The 19,070-nt window shown below is 35.3% G+C and overlaps 1 protein-coding gene across 7 annotated transcripts in view; it reads left to right on the top strand.

Moving 5' to 3' along the window:
- Window positions 1-19,070, top strand: part of LOC306845383 (leptin receptor-like) — a gene marked incomplete at its 5' end in the record, with an annotated part of 53,535 nt that overhangs the window by 19,372 nt on the left and 15,093 nt on the right. Inside the window, 6 exons of one of the 7 annotated variants that reach the window (XM_079378156.1) lie at window positions 6,710-6,929; window positions 9,873-9,937; window positions 11,985-12,037; window positions 13,156-13,329; window positions 14,372-14,489; window positions 16,527-16,708. In XM_079378156.1, coding sequence (XP_079234282.1) covers window positions 9,933-9,937; window positions 11,985-12,037; window positions 13,156-13,329; window positions 14,372-14,489; window positions 16,527-16,708 — 532 coding nt within the window. Of the gene's footprint in view, window positions 1-6,709; window positions 6,930-9,872; window positions 9,938-11,964; window positions 12,038-13,155; window positions 13,351-14,371; window positions 14,490-15,566; window positions 15,650-16,526; window positions 16,709-19,070 lie in introns of those variants that run through there. The other 6 variants (XM_079378154.1, XM_079378157.1, XM_079378155.1 and 3 more) reach the window with 6 other exon arrangements.

The following is a 19,070-nucleotide window of genomic DNA, read 5'->3' as shown; positions in this document are numbered from 1 at the left end:
TTAGCGTGCCGTAAAATTCTCCCTCACCAATTGCTTCATTTCTTCCCCAGGAGGAACAAATCTCTGACAGAGCTTGTTGTGCTTACAACGCTTTCACTTCAACATCTACCTCTGTATAGGTGTTGTTTTCGAATAAGGGAGAATTTGACCTCCTTTATTTTCAAAACTAGAGAGTGAGCAAACTTCTGAATATTTTATTAATGGCGCACATGCAAGTTCTCTGGAGAACATGACATATTGAGTGCATGAGGTCATATTTTTAACCCTCCTGGATAATGATGGTGAGAGATGACATCATTCACATGCTAAGTAAAGGAATTTGAGCACTCAAACCTCCCTGTCTTTTATCTAAATAATTGCTTCTGCCACACAAATTTGGACATACTACTCATTTAACAGTCATTCAATTTTTTGTTTATTCATTTATGATCATTCATTTAGTCATTTATGATCATTCAACTGAGACTTGTCACAGCACTTGTATACTGTTGCTCTGATTGATTCTATTGGTCTCCTAATTTGTAAGTCACTTTGCATAAAAGCATCTGCTAAATGACAATGTAATGCAGAGGCGTAAAGAGTACCTGAAAACCATACTTAAGTAAAAGTACAGATACCTTACAGTGAAAATGACTCCACTACAAGTTACAAGTCACCAATTCCAAAACAACTTGAGTAAAAGTATTAGAGTATCTGAATACTTATAATAAATATAGGCTCAAAGATGCACTAGTCAAAGAGACATGCCAGTCAAAAAAACTGTAACGTTGTGGAAAAGCTGGGAAAATAGGCAGAGGCAAAGATCTAAGTGCAGGTATTTCAAGGAAAAACTAGAACAAACAATAAACCAAAACCAAAGGGTACAAAGAACAGAATGATGGGCAAACAGACAACCATTACATTCAACAACTCACAAAGAACTAGTGAGAAACACTAGGGCTATATATACACACACATATATACATATATATACACACACACATACAGGAGGCTAACAAGCGTAACAAGATGTACAAACTGACTACAAATGCCATGACAGGAAGTGACATAAACAGGGCACAGAGGACATGTAATAAAGAAAAATTAAAAAATTAAATTAAAAAGTCAAAGTCTTCTTGCACTGGATGTGCTGGTTTCAGCCTCATTGCCAGCTACAGTCATGTCCTTATATTTAAAACACCTGTGATTCACAACTACTTGCTAAGGAACTCGCATTCATGTAAAGTAGCCTTGTTGACAAGTTTGGGTGAGTAAGGGCAAAACACACAAGATATAGTACCTTCAGTGCCCTGTAGTTGGCGATATCACATCTTTTGTAGCAGAAATAAACTGCTGCAGAAACGCTAGGTACCATGCAAAATGTAATGTGTAACTGCAACACTCATTTCAAATGTAGTGGGGTAAAGAGTACAGCTACTCATTCAAAAATGTAGTGAAGTAGACAGTAAAAGCTGTTAATATCTTTGATACTCAGTACAACTGTAAAGTATACAAAAATATACTCAAGTATAGTAATTAATTTTACTAATCTAAATAACTTTTTTCTACTATAAACAACCTTTTGTGCACTGTAAAGTTTCCATGAATTTTAAAGGTTCTTCAAGGAACAATTGATGTCAATAAATAACCTTCATTTTCACCTACAATGCAGTAGGTAAGTGTACATATTTTGAAACAGGCCTTTAGTTGGTTAAAAATAAATGCAAAAATGACTCAGAAAACTGATTATGAGAAAAGGTTTAGTAGAACATCTAAAACATTTAAATGTATTTATTTTTGTGGTTACCACTTGGTTTGAAAATTGCTGACACACCTACAGTGTTTTGAAATGACAGATGCAATATAAGAGTTAAAACAGATACAACAGATAAACAGACTCATGGCATTTTGAAGAATTTCTGATGCTATTATTTCATAAAAATCATTGCATATCGGTGCAACAGTTGCTGTGAAGCCATAATGCAGTATTAGAGGCCATGTCGTGACTCATTTGAAATGTCTCCCTTGGTGATGCTCCTGTGCCCTCGCCATTCAGACTCTGCAGGGCTTCCCAGGCGCTAGTGATTTAACCACAGCTAATGTTATGCATGACTAGTCTCATTCTTCAGGGTCAGACCTGGGCAGAAGGAGAGCGTCAACCCCCCTGCTATCAAAGAACACCTACACTATGCTGAGACTCATACCTAACATTGGCAGCCCACATGCAAACCCACACAAATGCATCTTTTATGCTGTAAATTTTTACTGCGGCAATATCTAACCATGCAAGGCCTGTGGGGAGAACAACATGAATGCTATGACTACTTTAAACAAACAAACATCTATTTGCAATGCATTTTAGTCGGTTTTATTAATGGATGATACAAATATAAATAAAAAAAAATGGCATGACCCTTAATACTAAATGGATTAATCATCTAATATAATTATAAAATTATAAAAAATGTAATTATTAGTACTGGGATAGCTGGGCTGCATTTCTCAAAAGCAGTGTGAGCTTAAATTGATCGTAGCTCCATTGGTTGGCTTGCGATGCTTTTGGGAAACGCAGCCCTGACCATTACACCAAAAGGGATTTAATGACATTGCATTTAAATACTTAAACATTAATATGGAGTTGGTCGACAACAGAACAAAACAAGAACAACAGAACAAGCTGCAACACAACAGAAACAAGCCACAAAACAACAAAATTAGCAAAACACACAGAAACAAGTCACAACACAATGGAAACAAGTCACAACACAATGAAATTAGCCCAATGCAACAGAAACAATCAACAATACAGTGAAATTAGCACAACACAATGAAATTAGACCTATGCGTTGTCTTGTGGTGATTTCAATGCGGAGATTTCGTTGTGGCCACCGTACGTTTTAAGTTTTTGGAGTGTTTCTATGGGAAGCTTTGAACATTTGTGAGATCAGGCACTGATGTTGAAGAAGGCCTGGCTAAAAATATCCATTCCAGTTTATCCCAAAGTTATTTGATAGAGTTGAGGTCAGGGCTCTGTGCGGACCAGTCAAATTCTTCCACACCAAACTCATCCAATCATTTCTTATTGGTACTGGGGCACAGTCATGCTGGTATTGAAAAGTGCCTTCCCCAGACTGTTCCCACAAAGTTGGAAGCATGGCATTGTCAAAAATGGTCTTGTATACTGATTAAGTTTTCATTGCTCCAGAGTTCAGTTGGCACCATGCCTTACACCACTCCATTCAACGATTGGTATTGTACTTGGTGATTTGAGGCTTGCACCTATTAAAGCTTCTACTCCTCAGCAAAGGCTTTCCCACGGTGGCCCAGTACTGCACAACACAGCGAAATCTCCATAACAGAATGGAACTAATAACAAAATTAGCACAGCATGACAGAAACAAGCTGCAATGCAATGAAATTAGAACAACACAATGGAAACAAGCCGCAAAACAACCAAATTTGCTCAACACAATGGAAACAAGTCGCAACACAAAAGGAAATAAGCCACAACACAACAAAATCAGCACAACGGAAACAAGCCACAAAACAACAAAATTAGCACAGCACAACGGAAACAAGCCACAACACAATACAATTAGCACAACACAACGGAAACAAGCCACAAAACAACGAAATTAGCACAACACAATGGAAACAAGCCACAAAACAACAAAATTAGCACAACACAATGGAAACAAGCCACAACACAATACAATTAGCACAACACAACGGAAACAAGCCACAAAACAACAAAATTAGCACAGCACAACGGAAACAAGCCACAACACAATACAATTAGCACAACACAACGGAAACAAGCCACAAAACAACAAAATTAGCACAGCACCATGGAAACAAGCCGCAACACAACAAAATTAGCACAACACACAGAAACATGCCGCAAAACAACCAAATTTGCCCAACAAAATGGAAATGTCGCAACACAATAGAGACAAGTTGCAACACAAAAAGAAATAAGCCACAACACAACAAAATTAGCACAACGGTAACAAGCCACAACACAACAAAACTAGCACAACACAACGGAAACAATCAACAATACAGTGAAATTAGCACAACACAATGAAATTAGTCCAATGCATTGCCTTGTGGTGATTTCATTAAGGAGATTTCGTTGTGGCCACCGTACGTTTTAAGTTTTTGGAGTGTTTCTATGGGAAGCTTTGCAAATTCATCCAGTAGAACATTTGTGAGATCAGGCACTGATGTTGAAGAAGGCTTGGCTCAAAATCTCCATTCCAGTTTATCCCAAAGCTGTTTGATAGAATTGAGGTCAGGGCTCTGTGCGGACCAGTCAAATTCTTCCACACCAAACTCATCCAATCATTTCTTATTGGAACTGGAGCACAGTCATGCTGGTATTGAAAAGTGCCTTCCCCAAACTGTTCCCACAGTTGGAAGCATGGCATTGTCAAAAATGGTCTTGTATACTGATTAAGATTTCCCTTCACTGGAAAGAAGTGGCCTAGTTTAGCTCCTGAAAAACAGTCCTATACCAATATATCTCCTCCACCATATGTGACAGTTGGGATAATACAGTCAGGCAGGTAACGTTCTCTTGGTATCTGCCAGACTTGCCCATCAGAGTGCCAAACACAGAAATGTGATTTGTCACTCAACAGAACACGTTACCATTGCTCCAGAGATCAGTTGGCACCATGCTTTACACCACTCCATTCAACACTTGGCATTGTACTTGGTGATTTGAGGCTTGCATGCAGCTGCTCCACCGTGGAAACCCCTTCCATTGAGCTGATACTAATGCCAGTGAAAGTTTGTAACTCTGCAGATGTGGAATCAGCAGAGCGTTGGTGACTTCCATGCACTATGTGCCTCAGCACTCGATGACCCCGCTCTGTGACTTTACGTGGTCTTCTGCTTCATGGCTGAGTTGCTGCTATTCCACTTTCCAATAATACCACTTACAGTTGAGCGTGGAATATCTAGCAGGGATGAAATTTCACAAACTGATTTATAGCAAAGGTGCATTCTATCACAGTGTCATGCTTGAATTCACTAAGCTCTTCAGAATGACAATGTTTGTAAATGCAGACTGCATGCCAGGTGCTTGATTTTATACACCTGTGGTATTGGGTCTGACTCAAACACCTCAATTCAATAATTAAGAGGTTTGTCCAAATACTTTTGGATATAGTTAATATTTCAGTTGTACACCCTATATCTTTGTTTTTTCACAGCTGTAAGTCTAATCCTAATATGTTTCTATGGTAATGGATTTTAAAGTTTTGATTTTGATAAGGTTTTGATAAGCTGGCTGCCACCTAAATTGCATCCCGCTGACTGTCTCCAACCTGCTGTGAACTGCCGAGGATATACATGGTGTTCTTGGTCTAGATCACAGCATGAGAGGGGCCACATAGTGCATGTCATGCATTTAAATGGTTATTGTGAACACAGGCTGTAGCAGCATAATGTGAATATGGGCCTGTAAAAGGCTGATAAAGGCTGATAAACATTTGAGCCTCTGAGCATCATTGTTAACTTCCGCTTTGGTGTTTGTTTCTCCATATGTATGTGACTCAAATTGTGAGTATTTTATGCAACCGAAAATCGCCCATGGCTTCAACATCATCCAAGGTCTAATAGATGTCAAGGCAGAGACAAATAAATGCTTTAATATTGCTATAATATTTAAGTTTAATAATATACCTAAATATTGATTAAATCAAATATATTTGCTTATGTTATGAAGAGCTATAATAAGTGAAGCACAAAACCAGTCATAAGTAGCACAGGTATATTTGTAGCAATAGCCATTGTATGGGGCAAAATGACTGATTTTTCTTTTATGCCAAAAATTAGGATATTAAAGATGTTCCATGAAGATATTTTGTAAATTTCCTACCGTAAATATATCAAAACTTAATCTTTGATTAGTAATATGCAAATATGTAAATATATGAACCCCTATATGTAATATGTAATATGCTAAGGACTTAATTTGGACAACTTTAAAGGCAATTTTCTAAATATTTTGATTTGTTTGCACCCTCAGAATTGACCCTTATGACTTTTTTTTTTTTTTGGTTCAGGGTCACAAATATGTTTCCATAATTGAGATATGGATTAAATATTAGTTCTACAGTGAAAATAAGTCGCAGAGTAAATTTAATTTGACCCCAGTGTGTGGTTACCACATTGATCCCATGTAAGATCATGTATATAAAGCACGTCACGTGGGAGCCTCCTCGCGCTCACTTTAGGTGATGACAGCATTTTGAGATCATGCGGATGACGTAATGTCGCTAAACTGCAACAGTGCAAGTGATACATTTTATTCAATTACCAATGACTCATTATTCATTATATTTAATTATTACCTTTCACAGATCTGTTGAAACAATAACTATCATTGTTAAAAATACCACATTATCATTTTTTTTGTGAGAAATTTCAGCTGAATATATATATATATATATATATATATATAGTTCTCGTGTAGCTTATTATTATGACTGAAAATAAATAAATTAGATAAATATAGGCTAACCAGAATATATGTAGGCTGGCTGAGTGAATTTCACTGGAATGGAGTACAATAAAGCAGTATTCAGGCATTTCCTCTAGGAAGGCGCGTACGTTGTTAAATAAAACAAATTCTGCAGACTTTCTTTCCCTTGCCAAAAATTAAACAATGAAGATGATTATAGTGTGACGCAATACGCTCCGTAGCTGGTGCCCCTCCCTCAGCAGCAGCAGCGGCGGCGCTCGAGCTCAGGATGCCGAGATCTGGAAACATTAGGAAAGTCTCACGCCTCTCCTAGTCTGTATAACCGACTACAGACACTCTTCATTACAGGAAGAAGAACTAAACTCTGAATCTGGAGCTTGAAGTAGGACACGTACAGTAAGACTTTGCCAGTATAGTTGGATCAAGTCCACGGACAGCCAGAGTGCGATCACCTCAGGTGAGACATTCTGCACATATTTCACTCGGATGAGCTCAGGCAGCTGTAATAGCGGTAAAACTGTCCTTCACTTAATCGCGCTTGAGATCTTTTAATCACAAAACCACGAAGACCTTTTTATTGGTTTCCTATTTCTTTACTCACCTTTTGTAATTTAGTGACCTGTTTTGTGCAGTCTTAAGTGTTCACTGGATAATGTTCTTCCAGATTAATGTTACACTGACACAGTTCATATTGTGGCTTTACTTTGTAGCTGAAGATTAGTGGCAGTATTATTCATTATCTTGGGGTTTCCTCATTTGTGTCAGTGTTTCCGTGCGTGGCCATATGTCCAATTCGTGACCGAATCGTTCTGTTGGAACTTTTAGTGAATCTTTTGAACCGGTTTACAAATCTGTCCGAGCAGTTCGCGAGTCAACTACTCACTGAACCGACTCATTGAACTGAGAATCAACTCTTTTTTTGGATGTGTCCGATCACAATGAACAGAAGGGCTGAATGAGCTGATAGTCATGTGGAGTGAACTGAGGATTTGATGGAGAAAAAAAGGTACAAATAAATGTAATGGAAGTATGATTACAGCTTCATTGTTTGGCCGTTTTAGCAACCCATACGAAGCAAATAAGAGATAAAAATTAATTGTAATATTGTTTAATGCAAATACATTATTTTCTGCAGATTATAAAATGAATTATAATTAGGGTTAAAATGTATTCAATATCATGCAACTGAAGAAAACTGAAATGGTACAAGAAATTACAATAAACATCCTTATTAATAAGGATAATCCAAACATACGTTTGAAGTTTTGCAGTGTTTATTGCCACTCTGGGATGTCAGCAACTAGGCCTACATGATAATCCAATTATGACAATCTCTAAATAGAGTGCAACAGTTGGTTCTGGAAGTAAAAATCCCAGTCCATTTTTTTACATAACTTACATAAACCTTTAAAGACAGACAGTGAAAAATGCTTTTGTCAAAACCATCAGCATAATGCAATCAGCTATGCACGATCGCCACCTCATTTTGCCTCAGTGGCCACAGACCTTCTGGTGCAGCATAGTGTATGGAAATTGTGAGAAAATCAAGCACAAAATTAAATCTTGAGGAAGTGTTATATGACAAAGGAATATTGTACGAATCACATTTACACTAAAGCTATTTAGAGCTTCTTGGACTCATAATTACAATGTATGGTTTAACATAATATACTAAAATGTTATGTTTACTAGTTAATAATACATAACATATAGAGTTAATAAGATATAGAGTCAATAAAGAGTTTGCTACTACCATAGCTTGTTATGAGAGAATGCTATACCAGAAGCTTGCGTACCACAGTGGAAATACATTTTTAAATTTGATTATATTATTCATAATGCTTCAATTTTGTGTCAACACCACCAAAATGAATAGTAACTCAGGCAGAATGCTAACATCTCAAAGCTGATGCACTCAATGTATTGCTTGCTTTGAATATTGCAGTGAGGAGGGAAACAGTGATACATTGAAGCCACTCAAAGGAAAACAAAGTCCAGATGTGCTAAGATAGGTTTTCTGTCTAACTTGAATGTGATGTGATTTTTTTTTTATTTTATTTTTTTACCAGTTTTTTAAAGGAACCCATCGAGCAGAGAATATCTGTTGGATGTAGCATCGCATTTGACTGTAGTAAATGAGAAGAGGAATTATTCCAGTTGATTATTAAGTCTGATACAATGATAAATTCTTAATCCTCTAATTAAAAATCATTGTTACTAGAATAGTTAAAGATCTGGGCTTGTAACTGAAAGATTGTAGGTTCAAATCCCTTAAGAGCATTAATTATCACCTTTGTGTCACTTTAAATTGGTCATTTAGGGGTTCATTGTTCGTTTTTGAAAAATTTATTTATTTTTAACATTTCCCAGTTCTGCACCATTTAATTCACACGTAGGTTAAACATGATAAGACCTATCCCAGAACATCTGGACTCTGTTTTCCATTGAGTGGCTTCACAATATTTCAGTTTTCCCTCGTCATGGCAATAGTCAAAGCAAGCAACGCTGAATGAATCAGCTTTGAGATGTTCTAGTATTCTGCCCGACTTAATATTCATTTTGGTGAGCGTTTGGTTTTATGTTGTTGACACAAAATTGAACATCATGAAAGTTGTTTTGATATTTGATAGGAGAATTTACATGAATATATGAGATGTTCACAAGAGCCTTCCTGGAAAAAAGGCTTTACTGAAGTGAATGGCCACTTGCCTTGTCTCCCTGCATATTCACGTCTGACCTGTTTTTATGTCAAATTATCTGATATCATGTTTGGTTCAGCAGCAACTCCAGGTGGCTCTAACAGATGGCGTAGAAAGCATTGCATTATGGGGCCTGTAGTGTTTTATTTGCAGGTTATGAAGCATATATTTTTTGTAGGCATTTACTTAGTTTATTAGGTCACTTGTGTTCTGACTCATCATCGCAGTATTGTAGCAAAACAGGTTTTAGATTTCACAATATTGCTCAGAATAAAATGCCAGGAAATGCTAAACATGGGTGTTGCTGTCGTTAACATGTTTGCGCAGGCACACAATCAAAATAGTGTTGCGCTTTGTTAATTTCACCTAGCATTTCAGTAAATCCAGGAACTGAGGATGTGGATAGCAAGAGGGAAGCAGTCATGCATGTTATTGCCTTGTACAAAAAAAGGTGACTCGTCTCATCAGAGAGAGTAAGCCAGGGAATCAAAAGCAAATATAGTCAGAGCAGAGTAATTCACTTGAAGCCGGTGTCATATTTCTGCCTGATACGTTTAATGCGGGCCAGAACTTTGCCTGCTTTATTTTCCATTAAGTGACTCAGGAATGACTTCTGCATCTCTTAAGAGAGTAAAACTATTCCTACGTTCTTCTTCTTCAGTGTTTAAGTTTAAATCAAATTTGTCTATCTTCCCACACAGAGGCCATTCCTCTCTTATACTCCATCACTCCATCAAGAAGAGAAATGATTCTCATATGAAATGATGTAAGTATCTCTAATTAGATTGTATTAGGGCTTGGATTTTAGCATGGCTTCTTTTGACTGTTGCTTTATATCATTGATTATTAATTTCAAAGGGATTAATAAATTAATGAGAGGGAATTTGTATTTCTGTGTGTAATTTGGTCATTTTGTTGTGGAATATGTACAACTGGCCAAGTAATATTGCACACACAGTGCACAGTATTGCTCAATATTACCCATTTCTTGAAATCTTGATGTTACGAAAGACAAATGTTCTTTAAGGGATAACTTTAACTTCCTTTTCTTAACGTTTTCCAAACCATGCAGCTTGACGGGTAGAGGCAAGCTGTGTGGTTTTAAGCAATCTTACTTAAACTTTTCTGCACCATGTATCCTTACCACATTGTTTATTGACTAATATGACAGATTTTTACTAGTGCTGTCAAATGATTAATCCCGATTAATCACATCCAAAAAGTTTTTGTTTACATAATATATCTGTGTGTACTGTGTATATTTACTTGTGTACATAAATACACACACATACAATATATATTTTGAAAATATTTACATGGATTTACATGTATAAATTTATATTTATATACTTTATATTATATATAAATACATTTAATAAACAACATATTTTTCTTAATTATATACATGCATGTGTGTATTTATATATACATAATAAACATACACCGCATACACACACACATATTATGTAAACAAAAACTTTTATTTTGCATGCGATTAATCACGATTAATCGTTTGACAGCACTAATGTTTACATTTATCAGTATCAGATGATATTGGATATTTATCATCTGGTATTGGATGTTTAATTGTGTGTTAATTTACCTTTGTCCTCAAATGAAGTTCCAAACATAGGTTCGGGAGGAGCCTAATCATTCAGTCCAGTCAATCATCACTGCGACTCTTAATAAGCAGCGGTCAAAGTTTGTTTACTATTAACCATAGGGCTGGGTATCGTTTAAAATTTTTCGATATCGATACCGATACCTTGAGTTCGATACCGGTTCCTGAACGATACTTTTTTTCGATACCAATTGTATGAAATCAGTTTTAACAAGATTACATTATCTCAAAAAAACAATTTTTTCAGCTTGTTGACATTTATACAGACTCAAAGCCTCATCTCCTCAGCCACTGCACAAACGAACAAAATATATCCTATTAACTATTAAAATTAAGACATGGAAGAAATGTTGTGTGATCATTACTAAAAAAAAAATAAAAAAAAAGTTTTAATAATTTGAATAGTAGGCTATAGTAGCAGTATGTACTGTCTGCTGAACAATATTAATATATGTCTGCCGCAGGGTCTTCCAAGCTAAACGGAACTTTTATTTTGACGGGTTGCCGTAAATCCCTTTACAGTTCTGTGTGTAGAATAGATGATATGACGCTAGTTTTACTCAAATCAAATGGTAAAATGTTCATGAAGTGACTTTCTGAGCAGGTCTGGAGATGTTGTTCATGTGTTGGTGTCCTCATTTAGCGCACTTCAGTCTGTGTGATAAACAAAACCGTGCGATGTAGAGAGCAGACTGCTCCGTAGGCTTTCGAATTGCTCTCGCGTATGTCAAACACTGAGTATAGTGTTGGAAAAATACTATGGAAGTCAATAGGGTCCAGGGACTTTTTGGTAGAGTACGAAACACATAAAAAAAATCAAGCACATAAAATTACTAAAACGCAAACTAAAAATTTAAATGAAAACAAAAATTAAGTATTAATAAAAAGTAATCGTATGTAAATAATACTAAACAATAGCAACAAGCTAGCATTGCGATGCTGACTTTATATAGGCTCCATTCAGAATTTTATAAGAAAATGTAAAAATCAAGTTAATTTAGCATTTTCAAAAAAAACAACAACAAAAGTGCTTTTGACTCAGGAAGCACTGGAATGGGACTCTGTAATATAATGAGTAGACTAAACACTGTCATGCTGTTTGAGCTTGAAGATTTGAGTATTCCATTGTGGAAGAAGATAGTGAGTCATATCTATACTGAACCATTTTACAGATGTCCTCTCTTTCCCGCAGGTCTCCGTTTATCATGCTTGCTCTTCTTGTGAATTTCATTACCATTTCACAAGGTGAGTCGTTGATGCATTAAGCTAAAATTACACTTCCTGTTTTCATTCAAATTCTGTAGCGTCTTTTCATTGTTTTCCATTTCCTATTTGCTGTCGAAGCAAAGACTTACGTAGTATGCTGGATACCCACCAGCTGTCAGCAGTCCCTCTGCCCACCTCAGAGATGCATTAGTGTGGGTTATGGTTGAGCGCACAGGAGTGCAGGAGGCTGATGAATGGACAGAGAGATAGAAGAAGACAGAAAGGTAGTGAGAGAGAGAGGTAGATTGAAAGTAAGGGGTGTAGGAGGGAGGTGATTACACCCACATCATGAATCAGACTATAAACTTTTAACGGTCGCCTAGGGGCCTCACATATAGATGGATGTACAGATGAGAAAGGGCCATAGGCCTTCAGGGTAGCAGTGCAGTTGATAACTGAAGGCGATATGTGTTGTCGCTTTGAAAAATGTTAAATTAAAATGGATATTATTGTAATTATTTAAATGAATAGGGATGGACAATTTATCAGAGCCACATTGATTAACGGATGATATCATGATATTAAAATAATTTGATAACATTGCTGAAATCTTTAGAAAATATAAACAAAAAATTTACATTGATATAAAATGTAAATACTGTGCCACTATTGATCATCCTGACCAGCCCGACATTTGGGGGCGGGGTCATCTATCTTACAACCAATGGAAGTTGGGGGAGTGTTTAGGAACTTGTTTCAAAACAGTTATTATTTTTGCAATTCCATGTGATAAATGTAGTGGTGCAGAAAGTTAACACTCTACATTTAATAAATTAACTGTGCTTTTTGTTTAAAACGAAATGTTAAGATTTCCTTAAGTAAGTACACACTTTTTTAAACTCAGAAGTACTAAATCTTTGTTTGGAAATATACTGTATGATGGCTTGCTTATGTTGCAGTCTTACACAGTTGTGTCGACCTTGTGTAGCTTTCAGATGAACGTTCAGTGTTGAGCACTTCTGAGAATTGAATCTGTCAATAGATTTTTCTATTATACGTAAGGTCTGTGTGTCCCCTGAGATTTTTTTCCCACTGTTTGTTAAATTTGAATAGTATTACAAATCAGTATCACTCACATTGAGATCCTTCTGTTCCAGGTCTTGCTGCTTTGAGCCCTTCTGATGGCAGTGGAGGTGTTTATGAAGACCTGAAGTGGAAGACTGTGCTATGTTGTGAGCTTCCCTTTGCTCAGACACTTGATGATGGTCTTTCAGAACACCCACCTGTAGGACGGTGTCAGCTACTAAATGCTACAAAACCAGAATTCTCAAGTAAATCACCCACCCTTTCTGGTAAAATCAATGAGATTTTACAATCATTGCTTTCGGAATGACATTTTCAAAATGAAGAAAGATCATGTAAAGTTTTTCATGTTTGTAAAATGTTGAAGTAGTAATATTTGTCAAAAACGTTGTTAGTCACAGTGTTGTTTATTTTCTAATTAAGTTGATAATATGTAAACCTAATCAGCATATTAGAATGATTTCTGAAGAATCGTGTGACATTGAAGACTGGAGTAATGGCTGCTGAAAATTAAATTTTAAAATATATTCAAAAGGAAAACAGTTATTTTAAATTGTAATAACTATTACTATTGTTTATGATCAAATAAATGCAGTCTTGGTTAGCATTAGAGACTTCTTTCAAAAACATTAAAAAACGTTTGTATAGTAGTTTCCAAAATAAATGAAAGGCAATTTATGACTTAGGTCTTGCCATTTTAAGGTCTCAAAAAAAGCAGTTATGTTTGTATTTGCATCAGATGACCTTATCTGTTATGTGAAGAGGTCTTGGCTACAGCTGTGAACTAGAGAGACTGAGAGGATTGACCTCTCCAGACAAGTAGATAGGTGCCATTACACATCCTAATCAATTCTCATTACTTTCTCTTCTCTGTGGTAGGCCTCAGGACAATAATTAAAGTCTACAAATAAATTTACAGCATTTAAATGCAAAATAAGTTAAGGTTTGCAATCCTATTAAAGGGTGAAGTTGCTCTGCAAAAACAGAAAATGAATCAATACAAATACTCTATAAACATTATAAAGCATTCATAAAACGTAAAGAAAAATCATTCCACATCTACTTTTAGTGGACTCCTGCAATAGTGCAAGTCTAAAACCAGAATTTCAACTAGACTATGAATAATTTATATTTTATGTTGATTCAAAGCATCGTGTTTGTAATTTTCATGTTATTTGCACACCATGTAATGCGGCTGTGTTCTGATTTATTTATTGTTATTTCTAGAGGATTCTAATTGCGATAGGCTGTGATGAAAGAAGCTAACAGGGGAATGCAATCTCTTTTCAGGAAACTGTTTGGACATCCTGTGCTGGCTTGAAGGTGAACGGACAAATTTGATTTGTGATGCAAAGAGCTACAGAGCAGCAGCCGCTGCAAGTCTGCTCACTGTTAGACCTCAATTAGTGTGAGTCCTCTGTTTTCATTCTGCTCTCCACAGACTACTGATTGGCTGTTGTGCCTATTTGTGCTTAAATGGGATTCAGGATAAATTAAGTGTGTATGTGGGGATGGGGGGATTAAGTAGATGATATAATGCATCTAGGCTCTATTAGTGTTGTCACGATACTGGAATTTATAACTTCGATACGATACCTTGAAAAATATCGATATTCGAAACCATTTTCGATACCACGGAGAAAAAAACTGCCACAATATTAAGGGTGTAATTTTTTTTAATTTAAAGATAAATGTAACAAGTCGAGAACATGCGGTATATTTTACATGAACAAAAAAATGTCTTGAGGTACTGCATTTGTTGATTTATTTATTAATCTTTTATTAATCTTAGTTAAATGTTAATTGAAACTAACGTTTGTTGATATTCTCATTTGCTTCATAACCAAAATATTTCCAGATATAGGGCCCTATGAAATCCGTTTTATTTTTCCCCAAATTCCGTTTTATTTTTTTCTACATTCAATTTTTTCTGTTTGAATTTTTCTGGACTCTTTTTTTTTTTTTAATGGTCAAATTAAATGCTATTAATCTAATTATTATACATAATTATTATACATTATAATTATACAATTTAACATTTAATTTATTAAAAGTGTAACAAAAATGACACGTTTAGGGCCGTATGAAATGTTTTATTTTTTTCTCACCTTATGTTTTATTGTTACCATATTCTGTGTTTTAGCATGTCTATTATTTGAATGCATACAAACAATGTTTATTTATTCTTACAGTAGCCTTATGAAATGTGTTTTCCCCCTCAGAAATTCTGTGTTGTGTATTTAAATTTTACTGGATATCAGATGAAGGCATAAAACTATTTTAATTAATTTATATTTGAATGAATGAAAATTAAACATTTACATTTTTGGCAAATGAAGGGGATTTACTATTAAAATAAAAATATTTTGTGATTATTTCTTTAAAAAAAATAACAGTAGTAGTAAGTAGTAGTATTATGTTCATTCTACTAAATAATAGTAATATAGCCTATTTCTGGCACACGGTCTTTAATAAGTTAAACCGAACTTTTATTTTGACGGGTTGCCGTGAATACCTTTAAAGTTCTGTGTGTGTATGATATGACGCTAGTTTTACTCAAATTAAATGGTAAAATGCTCGTAAAGTGCCTTTCGGATCAGTTCTGGAGATATTGTTGATGTATTTATGTCCTCATTGAGACGGCAGACGCTGAAATCACCGCGAGCGCCACATAAACAAAACCGCACGTGCAGCACATTCACACAGAGACGCGCAGAACTTGCAGGATTCATATTTAAATCGACTTTTGCTTAATATTTACAGATACTAGTCCATATCGCGATTTGATTTAAGTGTAATGACCTACTTTTGATTAATTCATCCAAACTTTGACAAATTCTGTGACATTCCGCTTTAAACTGTAAATTCCGTGTTTATGACTGGATTCCGTGCGCGTTCTCTGCATCGCGGAGATCATAGATCCCTACAGATAGCGCTCCTGCTGTGTTCTTTAACAACCAGAGCACTCATCTTTCTATTCACTTCACTTTTGCTATTTAACCAGAGCGAAGGAGACGAGTGCGGTCACGTGTGGTGCTTGTCCACGCGCCTTTGGAGAGAAGTGAAAGTGACAGCTCGGCTAGTATCGGTGTATCGATACTTCGGGAAATTAATATTGGTACCGTTCAGATATTTCAGTATCGATATTTATCGAAATATCGATATTTTTGACAACACTAGGCTCTATACTATATTATTAATGGTCAATTTTTACCTTTATTATTTAATTAATGTTTTTCCGGTGTATATAACGATTCTAACTTTGTGATTATTTCCCCTGTGATAATAATTAGCCTGTGCTGATCCCAAACTTAGGACACCAAATGATTAATTTTTTTTGTTTGCATGAGTTCCTTAGATGCTTAATCTAATGTTATGGATATTAAGTTTTATAAAATTATAAAATTAAAAAAATAGTTTTTTATGAACTTTTCTTTCATTTTAGTGTACAGATGAATGTACTTTCAGATGAAGCAAACCACGTTGCTCAGTGTGCCGGGGAAGATAATGCCATGTGCTCCATTTCTCTTCATGGCAATGATGCAACTGTCTCCTTGAACATCAGTATATCTTTAAATGGGAGTACTGCACTGTCACCCAAGATGCAAGTCAGCACACATCATCTGCGTAAGAACTGCATTATGATTTACAGTTTTATTTAAAGCTTTATCTATCTATCTATCTATCTATCTATCTATCTATCTATCTATCTATCTATCTATCTATCTATCTATCTATCTATCTATCTATCGTATAGATTTATCAATCTATCATTTTGTCTATTGTTCTGTATGTTGTTCCATGTCGTTTTATTGTTATATCCATGATTCTATCCATTCTGTCAGTCTATTCTGTTGTTCTATCATTCTCTCGCTCTGTCATTGTGAAATCATCAAGTAAAAACTGGAATCTGATTGCTTAGCTTCGGCTGACTGAACGGTAAGCGAGTTCCAGAACAGTTTTGCAAATAATGCTGATTTTGTTAGTCTTATGTTATCAAAGTGCAACCAGCTATTTCATTTCCTTAATTCCTATCCATGTTTACTTTGAGGGCTGTAAAGTTCCTAGAAGTTTCCTTTTGGCAAAAATGTACTGCAGATTTAGTTATTTCCTTCTTTTTTTTTTTTTACGTATAGGTCTTAAACATGGTCTCATAACAACCCTTTCTCAGGGAAAAACTGATAAATTGTTGATTTAGGTAAACTGTTGTTTTAGTTTGATAACTCAAGTAGAAATGGCCAAACATTTTATATATTGTTTATGATAAGTTTCCTTCATTTACTGACAAATGTAAAATATTACAGTAATACATTTGCATAAATGATGAATGACTGCTCATACAGCTTGTAGCAGGTTATTTTATAACAAAGTTATATTTATGGAGAAAAAGTTGTGAAAATACTGTATATTATTATGAACTAAAATTCATCTTCACAGTCACCTGTAAATATATGACTATAGCCCGTGACTTCATGGAGACTGATGCCAGGTGTTTTAAGACAAGGCAACAGGTGTTTTATCAGGGTGTGTTTGCTCTTTGGAACTGGAGGATAAAGAATACATATTTGTCTATCAAGTGTTTTTCCAGGCAGTGGATTGAAGTGGAATTTCACAATGGCACCGTTAAACGACTCACCAGGTCCAAACATGAAGTCAATCTAATTTTTTAGTCATTATACAGGTACAACAAAATTGTTTAACAAAGCAAGATTGTGTAACATTTTAGTAAGATTAGTGAGATTAAAGGGATACTCAGCAAATACATGAAAACTCTGTCATCATTTCCTTGCCTTTGTCATTCTAAGCTTTAGTGAAATATCCAAACAAGCAGCTGTCAAACTCCAGAAAGGTCAAAAAAGCTCATAAAAAAACTTTATAAAAACAAAAACAAAACATCATAAAAGTACTTAATGTGACACTTTCACTATATTACAAGTCTTCTGAGGACTTGTTATTCACTAAAAATCTGAAAATTAGACATAGTCACCATTTACTTTAATTGTATGGATAAGAGCAGTCTGGACATTCTGCAAAATAACCCCTTTTGTGTTTCATGGAGCAATGAAAGTGTTTGGAATTACATAACAATGAGTAAATTATATTAGATTTATTGTTTTTAAGTGATTGATTCCTTCAGGCTTAATTTTAAGTAAACTAATTTGTTCTGACATTTTCACTTCCTTCTTTTCTTTAAAGTACATTGAATGCTTGTTGGAAAAGACAAAACTAAACTACAGTAATTGAATAAAAAGTCCAAGCAGTCTAAGCCTATTTGTATTAATTGCAACAGAAGGGAGCCATTTATTTTATAATGTGTTCCTGTTATTGAGGTAGAGGTTTTAAAAGATAATGTTAGTCTGTTAATAAAGACTGCCTCACCTGATTAGTTACAATGGTATTGCTATTATTAAAATAAAGCACATTGCTTTGCCTTTTTTTTACAAAGCAGTGGCTGCTGAGGCCATCTTGTTCTACACAGACATAAATACTTTGTGCAGAACAAAATAATACTTGAATATGAATACCATCAAAAGGCACAAGACAACCTGGAAACGGAGTTCTCAGTTTTGCTCACATACTCTCTTAATCTCTGTAAATGGTTCACCATCGGACCTTTGTAGAATGAATGAATGAATTTTAATTGGAGGCATCTGGCTTGGTTTTCCATTTGCTAAATATGTTTTGCCAATCTTCAAGAATGGGGATTTCCCTGTGAAACTATTTTGTGTGAAGATGTTAAACTGGTGATTTTTGCCGTATTCACAACCCTACAACACTTTTTTTTACATAATGCAGTAGATTCCCCACCCACTGATAACAGCCGTTGAAGACACTCTCATGAATGTCAAACTGTCAAAAACAAAATCTCAAAGATCATTTAAAAAAAACTGAGAGACTTATTATCGTTATGAGACTGTGTCCTACCTTTGGGATGTCTAGACACAGAATTGTTGTAGGCCTTACAGGCGTTATTTGATGGTCATTATGG

This window comes from Barbus barbus, assembly GCF_936440315.1.
Source record: "Barbus barbus genome assembly, chromosome: 25".
In the NCBI taxonomy this organism is placed as follows: Eukaryota; Metazoa; Chordata; class Actinopteri; order Cypriniformes; family Cyprinidae; genus Barbus; species Barbus barbus.
The sequence above is the reverse complement of the archived record's forward strand: the minus strand, read 5'-3'. Positions and strand labels throughout refer to the sequence as shown.